The 11,153-nt window shown below is 43.5% G+C and overlaps 1 protein-coding gene and 1 long non-coding RNA gene across 3 annotated transcripts; one reads left to right on the top strand and one right to left on the bottom strand.

The window, feature by feature from the left end:
• Positions 1-1,352: 1,352 nt before the first annotated feature.
• On the bottom strand, positions 1,353-11,146 carry ccdc149a (coiled-coil domain containing 149a). Of its 2 annotated transcripts, XM_061763153.1 has the most exons (13): positions 10,589-11,146; positions 9,561-9,722; positions 9,407-9,445; positions 8,196-8,303; positions 7,994-8,110; positions 7,755-7,927; positions 7,609-7,681; positions 7,454-7,538; positions 6,666-6,810; positions 5,953-6,029; positions 5,790-5,822; positions 3,867-3,956; positions 1,353-2,764 (listed from the first exon to the last, which is right to left on the bottom strand). In XM_061763153.1, the coding sequence occupies exons 1-13, from the start codon at positions 10,643-10,645 to the stop codon at positions 2,385-2,387; spliced, it is 1,539 nt and encodes a 512-aa protein (XP_061619137.1). In that variant the 5' UTR covers positions 10,646-11,146; the 3' UTR covers positions 1,353-2,384. The 2 variants fall into 2 exon arrangements, with proteins under 2 accessions (XP_061619137.1, XP_061619138.1); XM_061763154.1 differs by lacking the exon at positions 5,790-5,822 and having other exon boundaries at positions 10,589-11,126.
• Positions 3,859-7,230, top strand: LOC133472420 (uncharacterized). The gene is made up of 4 exons (XR_009786703.1): positions 3,859-3,997; positions 4,153-4,276; positions 5,947-6,051; positions 6,131-7,230. It is a non-coding gene; the product is annotated as an uncharacterized LOC133472420 (long non-coding RNA).
• Positions 11,147-11,153: the final 7 nt, after the last annotated feature.

Below are 11,153 nucleotides of genomic sequence, written 5' to 3'. Positions count from 1 at the left end.
TCATCTTTTCAACCTTTGACCAGATGATGACGATGACGGCGGTCACACTTATCCCAGCCCGCGTGCATCGCCGTGACCCGCCGGCTGGTCTCGTCGGTGTCATGAAATTGTGAGAAAAAGCGAAGGGGAAAAAAAAAAAAAAAACGTGCGAGGCTAGCAGTGAAAATAAAACGATGGGAAACATTTGGACTGAATCATTAAAAAAAAAAAATGAACTAATGAAATGAACTTCCATATAAAAAAAAAAAAGCATTTTTACAGACATTTGGACTTGGATCATATTGCTTGCATTTTTATCCACAATTGAGGTACAGTCAACATCTTCAGTTTCACAGGCGGGATCCTGGATAGTATCATCTAGGTTGCCTTAATAAAAACGAAATAAACTGGGATTAGAGAAAGTGGAATGCAATCGTGCTCCAAGTTCAAAGATGCATCAAATTTATCAGTATTTCATGAAAGATGATAAATGACACAAGCTAAAGCACTACTTACTTTCTGAGTCTTCCACCAATCTCCGAACTTCCCTTTCTGCGATGTTTCAAAGCAAATCTTGCAAATGGGAGTTGGCCCAGTGTTGCACAATTAGCAAAAGTGCTGAAAAAGTGGAATAAAGAACTTCCCTCTATATGTCAAAATCGGAACTTAACCTTGATTTAGACCAGTATTCATCTGAAAGATGCATTTTCTCTATTAATTTCTGCACAAAATGGAGTTAGCCCATTCTAGTTTTCAGTGATTCTAATCTTCCATTGCTTGAATATATATAAATCTAAATATATATAAACATTAAAATAATATGTTAATATATTTGGTCACAATATTTTTCAATAACAGATGCACACGCTCAATTAATAATATAATAAAATGTAACAAATGAAATTAGTTGCATTTAAAATATACATTTGGCTACAATATTTTCAGCTCAACAAGATGAAATAGTTTAACCTCCTTGGTTAAATATATAACCAAAAAATAAAATGAGTTGCACTTAAATATGTGGTCAGTGTTTTGAAGAAATAAAATAGGATAAATAATAAATGAAATATATAAAGAAATTACTTGCATTGAAAAAATATTGATATTTTCTGACAATATTTTATATTGTATAAAATTAAATAGTTGCACCTGCTTAATTAAATAAAAAAATATAAACAACTTAGTTTGTTACATTTATCAAAAATATTTGGTCACGGTATTTTAAAAAATGAAATGGCTGCAGGAGTTTAATGAAATATATAATACAATTAGTTGCATTAAAAATATATATTTGGTCACAATATTTTCAAATAAATAAAATAGTCATGTCTGCTTCGGTAGATGAATGAATAAATACATAGAAAACTGTGCTATTCATTCTGAGACATTTTTTTGTCCTTTTATTGCAACATTTTTTTTATTTTTTTTTTAAGTATATTTCCCCACAACTTTTCCATTCAATTCATACTGCGAGCTCGGATGTTGTTGTCAGACATCTTAGCAGGAAACGGTGACTTGATGTATGTCACACAAGCCCACAAGAGCTCCTTACAGGATCTTGCCAAAATGCTGTTTTGTTTTTTGTTTTTGTAAATCTCCTTCGCTGTCTTCAAGGCATGCAAAAATTCCTGATGAGGAATCCAAAAGAGAGCTGATATCGTCTTACAACTTCATTAGTTCACCCTCCATCTGGTTTAGGAACTTGCACTCCTCGGGGAGGAAAGAGATTCTTAGCGGCGTGCCAAATCAGCTGGCTGGCGCCGGGTTCACACCGCCGCTCCAATTTATTTCGTGGCGTGGGGATTAAAAATAGGAAGTTGCGCCGCGTAAGCACTTCATGGATTCTGGTGTTTTGCGTGGAGAGGCCAGCTGTCACCTGCGTGCGGGGGACTGGAGGGTGTTGTAGGGGGGAGGGGGAGGGGACGAGGGGCTCGCCGCCGGCTCACTGTGCGAGGTGGGCGTCGGCTCGGAGACGGAACAGGTGGGATTTGGGTACGGCGCGTCTTGGTGGAAGTCAACATTAAGGCACACTGAAATGGCTCGTGAATAGACACGGACGGAAAAGATTCATTCGCGTCCCTCAAGAGGAAGATGAAAGTGTTCGACAATTCACAAAGTCACCTATTTGTGTTTTTTTTGGGGGCGGGGGACCTTTACTCTGTCATTTGCGGAAAAACTCTCCCATTCTGGCATTTGTCACCTTTCTAGAACAACCTAAAATGCCACAAGATGGCGCCAAAGCACTGGATAATAGAAAAGTGTCAAGACGTTGAAGTGACACATCCCTATTTAACATCTTTGTATGTTGGGGAGGAGCTATGAGCTACGTTTAGCCCGGGTTGTTAGCGGAAGTTACGCAGAGTCGTCACTGCTATTTATGTTCTCGGAGGAACTGAACTACGACATCACGCCACGTGATGACACAATCGGATGTCCACTTGGCACATGTTCGGCAAGTCCGATTCAAAGCGGTATCCCAGTGCATCCTGGGAGTTGCGGTTCTGCCAGGAAAGTCGCGACCGGCCGGGCGAGGCGTCCAGCGCTACTGCCGCCTCCTCGCCCTCCTCCACGGTCGCCGCCGGGTCTTCCTCTTCGGCCTCCCGTCCCGCCTCCTCCACGGGACTCGGTCCATGTTCCTCCGCCGAGGTCGCCGGGTTTCCTCCTCTGCCGTCAATCCCGTTCGTCTGCACCGCCGCCAGCTGTGGCGCGCCATCTGTGCCAAGGTCGCTACTAGCCGTGTGGCACTCCCACAATGATTCATGGAAACTTGTGTCGTGTGATAACACTGGGAGGGAGAAGAAGCAACCACTGGTCATTTAAAAACAAAATGTATCCTTTTTCAAGTTACAAGCCACCAGTCACTTGGTTCCATTTTGTGTTGCGAGCAAACTTAACTCACTTCACATTAAGGAAAAGTTTGGCAGAAAGTTAACAATTCATCAAAAAAAGAGGCTTCAAGCTGTTCAATGCCACTCCCAGTTGAGGTTTACTATAAAACTAAAGATAAAACAAAGAGAATTACACGTTGAGTGTTTAAAAACCGAAAAAAACGTAGCCTTACGAATGCCCCGCTAGCTTCATGCTAACAAATAATGGAAAATGCCATCAACGGGCTTTTGATTAGCATTGATCATCGCAGTGTTATGAGCCTTTGCAAAACGGATATTTCAACACAAACGGGCAACACATGTAGACAGGCAACATAACAATACTGAGAGGGATATATTCTTTATCCTCTGCGAAAACGACCAATGTTATTGCAACTCCGATTAGTGGGGCCTGTGTATTACACTGCCCCCGGTGGCCAAGGCGAGAACACCAGAAGGAGCAGCACAATTAATTGAATCTGCTGGTTCTGAGGGGCCACCAACCCCCTTGCCCCGAATGCAAAGCGAACGCTCGCTCTTTGATAAATATAGAGCATGTTATTTCGATTGTGACCGGAGCGCTTCCATGGCAACAGTCTAAATATAGCCGCAGTGACAGTGACAAGGGGACGTGTGACAGCAACAGCTTAGTTCTGCCTCTTTGCCAAAATGTGGCCGCACTTTGGGGGATTACTGACCCATATTTGTGGACAGGCATGAAAAAAAAAAAGGTTAAAGACTCTCAAAGGCCCCGCAGACAGCGTTACTTTCCATCCGGTATCCATATTTATGCCCCCTCCCTCCGCCTTCTGCACACATTTCACACTCAGTCGTCTTTCAAGAGAAGTTTCTGAATGTCAGCGGGCGAGAATTTGCCTCCCATTTTCAAAATGCCATGGCATTTGGGCAACTCGCGCCAATGAGGAGACAAGGCGGCAGAGGCGATGGCCGCGTGGGCTAATGGCGCTCTTGATGCCATCTCGTCAGCGGGCCGGCTTTACGGGCGATTACTCGCTTTACCTGCGGGGAGACGGGGCTGCCGAGACTCCGCCTGCATCGGATAAAGCCCCGGCGGGTGGCCCTCGTTGGATGTCGCCTCGTCCCGAGTTCCTGCGAGTACAACACGTTATTTAAACGGGGTACACGCAGTGGTGAGCTTTTCACCTTCTCTCCTGACCTACATTTACAACACCAATTTTTTCCAAGAAATTGTATTTATTTATTCCCAAAAGTTTGTTCTGTTCATTTGGCGGCGTGTCTCTTAGCTACACTGCTTCCATTTAATTTTTTCTTTTTGTCCAATCAGATTTCAGCCTCTGTGTGTTGCCACGTCAAGCGTTGTGATGTCAAAACGAGCGACAGCCAATTAGGAAGTGACGTGAAGCTCTGCCACAATGGAGGAAAGTTTGTAACCACAATGTTGTTACCGGGTAAGTTTCCCGTTACTTTGTCTTCTTCTAGTACTACTCTTTCTTCTTTTTTGTATTTGCCGTCAGTCTCGGATGCCCCGTGGCAACACGTTGCCTCTCAGAGGTCAGTCTTGGTACTACGACGGATATGGTTAGGTGTGTCATACGCTGTTTTGGTCATCTGAAGCAGTTTTTTTTTCCCTAACATGATCGAGCCAAGTTACATATTTCACATTAGAAAAATCCAAACCAAACAAGTGATCTGGCGCAGTTGCTAGAGCGGGTCATCCACTGACCGCAAGGGTCGGCGGTTTGAATCCCGACTTCGACTGTCCACTGTCGAGGTGGCCCTGAGCAAGACTCTAAACCCCAAATTGCCTTGCAATGTAAATGAGAAACTGTTCTCAATTGCCTAACTGGTGAAAAAAAAAGGAAATTATTATTATTATTATTAAAAATGTCAACAGGTACAGTATATATATTTAGCCTGAATGGCAACAGGTGGCTATACTAGTTAAGCGTACCTTCAGCCATCTAGAGGAACTGTATTTGTTCTGTGTATCACGATACGTCCCTGGCATAGATCGATGAACAAAAGATACATTATTTGTAGCGATTAAATAAATTTTGGCCAAATTAACTAATTCACTGGCAGCCTTCCCAGTTAACATGGATATTTGACTTTTAAAGCCGTCAATGGCAGTGAATGTGTTAAGTGAAATTGGATAATTTCCTGCGACAAATCTGATGATAGCGCAATACACACTGGTTGGGAATCACTTATATATTAGTACATTACGCACTACAAAAACACACGTGGCAATCTTTCGTCATTGGAAAAATCTTTTTTTAAGGTGTTAAAAATCTGTAAGTGCGCACCCCGGCATTCGCGTCACCACCATAAAAGTGCGGCTGCGCCCTCGTCAAAAGTGGCCTCAACGTCCCCGTCATCTGTCTTCATTAGTGATGGCTGCACGCCTCTTGGCCTGACACCATATGCTGCTTATGGCGTCACAAACACACACAAACGGGCCAAATGTGCCCATCAACCTTTACGACAAACCATTCAAGTGTGAGGCCTGCGCCACAAAACAACACCCAAAAATGGATGTGCGCAAATGCTTTTGTTTTGGGGTGATTGGCCGCTGAGGGGGGATGTCAATCATGCGCTTTTCACGCCAAACAAATAGTTTGCCTGTTCCATTCCGTCCTGTTTAATACACATCAACCCCACACCTCTCTTTGGGGCGCCTACAAATCCCCTAATAACGCCACATTCCCCCTAAATGTGTTTGTAATGTGGGCAATCATTTTCCATAATGGACGCTTGTCAGTTTTATGGCTGAGAATGATTGCCTGGTGACAAGCGGGCAGCCCCCTCTCTCCGCGGCACAAGACCGCGCTCCAGTGGGGAGACGGGGAACTGCTCAGTTGATGGTGGATGGAGTTGACGCACGGTAAACCGAGTTGACAGATGGTGAACGGAGAGATGACATTGAAAGGCTACACGAAGCGACACAGAAGGAATACATACTCCCAATTCCCACGGAAACGCGGTAGGTCAGACCTGAGATGCAGCCAGTGCAAAGGGGAGAGAAAGACACACCAAAATTGTGTAATCGGGAAAAATGTGCGCTTGTTGATTTTTGGCTTATATATATATATATATATATATATATTAAAAAAAAAAGACGCACCTGGAAGACTCCAAAAACCAGCAACCTCCAACGTCTTCAGCTTCCTTTCCAAGTCGGCAACTCTGTTCCCGAGGATTCTAACGGAGGCACAAGATGTGTGTAAGTAATATAACCTATGCGAGTATATTTGCGTATCGTAGTTGAGTAATGCACTTTTTTTTTTTTTTTTTTTTTTAAGGCCTCTGTTCTTCCTGTCAGCCATTTTGGAAATGTGGTCACTGTCGAATGCCCGTCAGAAGCATAGAGCTGTGATGGAATTTCTTGCTTTTGAAGGGGAACCACCACTAAACACTAAACATTTTCAAAATATGTATTAGATTATAATGGGTGACGTCATCAGTGATGACACGTCATCGGTGACGTCATCGGTGGTGACGAGCCGAGCTTCTCTGATCAGTGCCTCGACCCTGGGACTACTCCCAGGATGCTAGAGATGGTCTGCTGCTCCTTTGCTTGGAACAGGTCCCACTTGTTCTTGGCCTTTGATCCTGGACACCCATTTTTTGACACATGCGAGGGGCATTCGAGTACCTTAAAATTCCCATTTATAACAGAACTTTTCTACTCTTAAATTTATTTGTAACTGCCACATGGACTGCATATGGAAATTAGCTATAAAACCACAATCTACTCTTAAGTTGCACGTTTTCTGTAGATGGTCCCGACGGACAAATTAACGAATAAATGCTCAACCAAACGGGGCGAGTGGTCACCTGTTGGTGTGCCGCTGGTGCTGGATGACGAGATTCTTCTCGTGGACGGTCTCCAGCAGCGCCGTGGCCAGCGACTTGAGGTCCGAAATGGACTGCGGCGTGGCCGGGAGGCTGCAGCCTTGCTCTTCCAGAAGCATCTCCTCCACTGCAGACCAGACGACAAGGTTGGAATTTGAAAGCGGCTCATCCATCAACTTACTCACAATTATATCATATCAGACCTGTGAATTGGCCAAAGCTAAAGCAGGGGCGAACGATTACCTTAACATACCCCTTTTTTCAGTACTAACATTGAAGTACCCGCCTCTACTGAAAACCGATACTTGATCATGCCCTTTATTGTGCTATGCTTATGATGAAAATGTGTTTCATTCCGATCAAATATACACTTTTTTCAGCATGAACTTGTCGTTACTGACATTTTAACTGTTGTCTTGCCACGCATTTCAGTTATGTAGTATCTCAGCCCAAACACTAGAGGGCAATGTATCAAACGAATACATATTGTAATAGATAAGAGACGACGATCATATGGATGTATAAAAAGGATGCAATATTACCTCTGTCTGTTAACTATGTAAAGAAATAAAAAAGTAAAAAAAAAAAAAGACTGCTCCTCGTGAATGCAACAAGTTGTAAAATCAAACTGTGACACTGAAGTAACGTTTTATCACACCATCTCTTTACTCGAAATGCCGCGTTGCGGCAGCGTCGACGGATGTACAGTATCAGCGCTACCGATATTAATAACGGTATCGGTGCATCGCTAAGTTTTGTGGTTGTGTTACCTCGCTCGGCAGAGAGGACCCCCTTGACCGGACTGCTGTGTGCCTTCTGGTAACCACTGGAGTTTTTCCTCCTCTCCAGCGCATTCTGCAAACATTCCAGCATTCATTTTATTTGTACATTGTCTTTAGCTTGACCAGCCTAAAAACGCCGTTACCTTGTACTTCATGATGTTGGATTTCAGCAGGTTCACCTCCGCTTGCAGCTGTTTGAACCGCTCGTGCAAATAACTTCCGAGACAAAAAAAAAAAAAGTGCTTTTCAAATCAAAACAAAATAGAGAACCGGCGCGCGTGTGCGTTACCGGTTTTCCATGCAGAGCGCATCCACGTCCACGATGCGCGAGTCCCGGTTGCCCAGGACGTGGTTGAGCTCCACATTGAGTCGCTCGGCCTTGTCGCGGTACACGCCGCGCTCCGCCTTCACGTCGTGCAGCTCGTCCGCCAGTGCCTTTGCGTTGTGCTCCATCTCTTCCATCTAGCGGACCGTAAACCACAACCCTATATACAGGCTCAAAAAGATGGAGATGGGGACGAGACCAACCTGATGGCCGGCCCTCTCCAGCCGTCGGACCAGATCTTCACGTTCGTGCGCGGCGAAGTGGCGCGCGCCAACCTCGTCGTCGCCCAGCCGCTGTCGAGTGATCGTCATTCGCAGGAGCTGACCCCGCCGAGGAGGAGGACATTTTTCCAGTTTCAGCAACAGCGCGCGGACGAGGCCGGAAGCGCGTGCCGCCTCCACTCACCTTGTTGTCCCCCTGAGCCTCCAGAAGCCGCTGATTCAGCTCCTTGACCTCCTCGCCGAGCTGCCTCGCGCGCTCCTTAGAGTCTCGCAGCAGCTGGGCGAGGTTCACCTACAGGAACCAAGGCAAACATTCAGAGACGCCGCTACACGCCAGGCCACAACTGAGATGACTGACATTGACCCATATCAATGACAAAGCAATGATAATGCGTTAGACTGCTGGTGTCAAACTCAAGGCCCGGGGGCCAGATCCGGCCCGCCGCGTGATTTTATGTGGCCCGCAAAGGCAAAATCATGTGTGTCAACTTCCATGATTCTTGTTAAAATCAGTACCAAAATTTCAAATTGTCATACATCATAAATGATAACGTTGCGATATTGTAGGCATTTTTGTGTTACCAAACATTAATAATAGTTGAAAAACCCATTACCCTTGATTTCTGATTCCAAAACTAGTTCATGCATTTCGTGTGTAAATATGATGAGGCGATTAAAGATTTTTATGGTTTCACAGTCATAACGGCCCTCTGTGGGAAACCGTAACGACAATGTGGCCCGCGACAAAAATTTGTTTGACACCCCTGCGTGAGACCATCAGCGTCAAACATACGGACTGTAGGCCAAAATTGGCCCACGAGGTTGGTACAATGCGGCCCGCAGGTAAATTTCAAAATGAAAAAATATTCAAGACATTGGGTATTACAACAGAAATCGGAGTGGTACTAATTTCTAGGTCTTCACAAGTTGATTTAATTTTCAAGTACAATACTCTATCAGTTCCAAATACCTGTAACTTAAAGTTTTGTGCCTTAAAATACAAATCACTGTGATCAGTTATTATGCACACATGTACTGTAGCAAAATATTCTTAAGAAAACCAGACGTGGGTAGTAACGCGCTACATTTACTCCGTCACATTTACTCAAGATTTTCGATAAACAGTACTTTTTACTTTTACTTGAGTATTTATGTGAAGAAGGATCGATACTTTTACTCCGTTACAATGATCGACATGCCGTTCGCTACTTTTATTTATCCATTCATGCGTGTGCGCGTCTATTTTTAGACTTAGATTTAATGTCAAACATTTAAGTGGTAAGTGGGAATGTGTATCGGTTACATGAGAAAAGTAATAATACCAGCAAGGTATATTGTTTACAGAAACGCCCCCGGTAACATTATCACAAAGACGAGCGCTAATCTGGGATTTACCTGATTGCGTTTCTCCGGCAGTAAAGACGGGTCACCGTCCTAAATCATGAAAAAAATGTCAGCGACAAAAGTGAGAAACCTGCGGATTATTATTATTATTTTATTGTTTTTATTTTTAAACGCCCCCCCCCCCCCCCCCCCCCCACACACTCACAATGATGTCCCTGTACTTGTTCTTGAGCCCTTGGTGGCGCTCTCGGAGCTGGTTGGCCATCAGCTGGTACTGGTCTCGCTCTTGCTGACACGTGTCCAGCTCCTTGGACAGAATGAGGAGGGCCTCTTTTTTGCTCTCCAGCTTGCGCTTACACACCAGGAACTAGCAGAAAACACACAAGGGAAATTGTGTGCGTGTACTTTACTCGAGTAGTGATATTTCTGAGGAGTTTTTTTTTACTTTTACTCCCGACATTTTAAAGCATATATCTGTACTTTCTACTCCTTACTTTTGCTAAAGGAGTCAAATCAGTATTTCTACTTTTCTTATGCTTTTTGAGTCTTTTTTTTTTTTTTTCTCCTCACAAGCATCAGTACTTCTCAAGTACAGAGTGCAAGTACTTTGACCACGTTTGATTAATATTATTACCAGTGGTGCGGAGTAACCAGCTACATTTACTCGGTTACAATTACTGAAGAAGTAACTTTTTGGAAAAATTGTACTTGTCAGAATAGTTTTAATGGAACATATTTTTTCAATCACATGAGTTACTCAGTACTAGTTGTTTTTTTTAACCAAATACTCAATCAAGTAATAATTTGAAGGACTACTTTTTACATTCACTTGAGTCAAGCTATACCAAAGTAACAGGACGCATCCTCAAGTACAATTTATGGCTCCTCGACACTTCTCTGATCGTTATATGTATAAATGCACTGACGATATTGGTCACGTGACTGTGCAAATGTCAACAATGGTTACCTGGTCAGCAAGGGGCAAGGCAAACAGCGCAGCACAGGAGTGCAAAGTGAAGATAAAGCACATTAAATGGCGCTCGAGCACAACAAATAACAGCTGGAGGCATATATAATAGTCGTACAGAAGTACATATATTCGAATTGTCTCCCCCGCCCCCAAAAAAGTTGAGCATCACTCCCACCTGCTGGCTCCATATGTTCAGGGGAGTCTCTCATTAGGAATACCCGCGTGTGTCTTAGCACAACAACGGGCATTCGTGGCGCACTCACCTCGCTCAACAGTCCTTGCCAGTCACTCTCACTCCTTGAAGACTGCATTCTCCTCATAGTTTCGAGAAAACGTCTGAATGTGGAAGGACTTGGGACGACTCGCCGCCGGTGTCTACGTCACACAAACTGGCCCCTCGCGTGGTCAAGTAGAACCCTGGGAGGAAGGCAATCATATCCGGTTTATCTTTTAAAAATAAATCGTCTGTGCGGTTCTGAACCTTCTGTGATTATATCCTCGTGACATAATTGTGTGTTTTTTTTTAAATCTTTTTTTATTTCACTAATTTATGTTTCTTGGTTTAATATGTGGGCTATTTTGACAATAAATATCGAACGAAAACAAAACACTAAATACGGTCGTGGAAAACGGCGTACATAAGTTCCCTTTACTTCCGGGTTTGGGGAAAATTAAAAAGCATTTAAGTAAATTTTATTTTATTTATTTAAATATTTCATTCTTTATAGTTCGTGATATTTAACATAAATAATAAATAAAATAATTATTTACAACTAAAATTCATCTATTTGAGTTGGAAAAAAAATACTTCCGTCTCCTATCTTATTT

Source organism: Phyllopteryx taeniolatus, chromosome 23 (genome assembly GCF_024500385.1).
Source record: "Phyllopteryx taeniolatus isolate TA_2022b chromosome 23, UOR_Ptae_1.2, whole genome shotgun sequence".
Lineage (NCBI taxonomy): Eukaryota > Metazoa > Chordata > Actinopteri > Syngnathiformes > Syngnathidae > Phyllopteryx > Phyllopteryx taeniolatus.
Note: the sequence above shows the minus strand (reverse complement) of the source record. Positions and strands in the feature narration are given on the sequence as shown.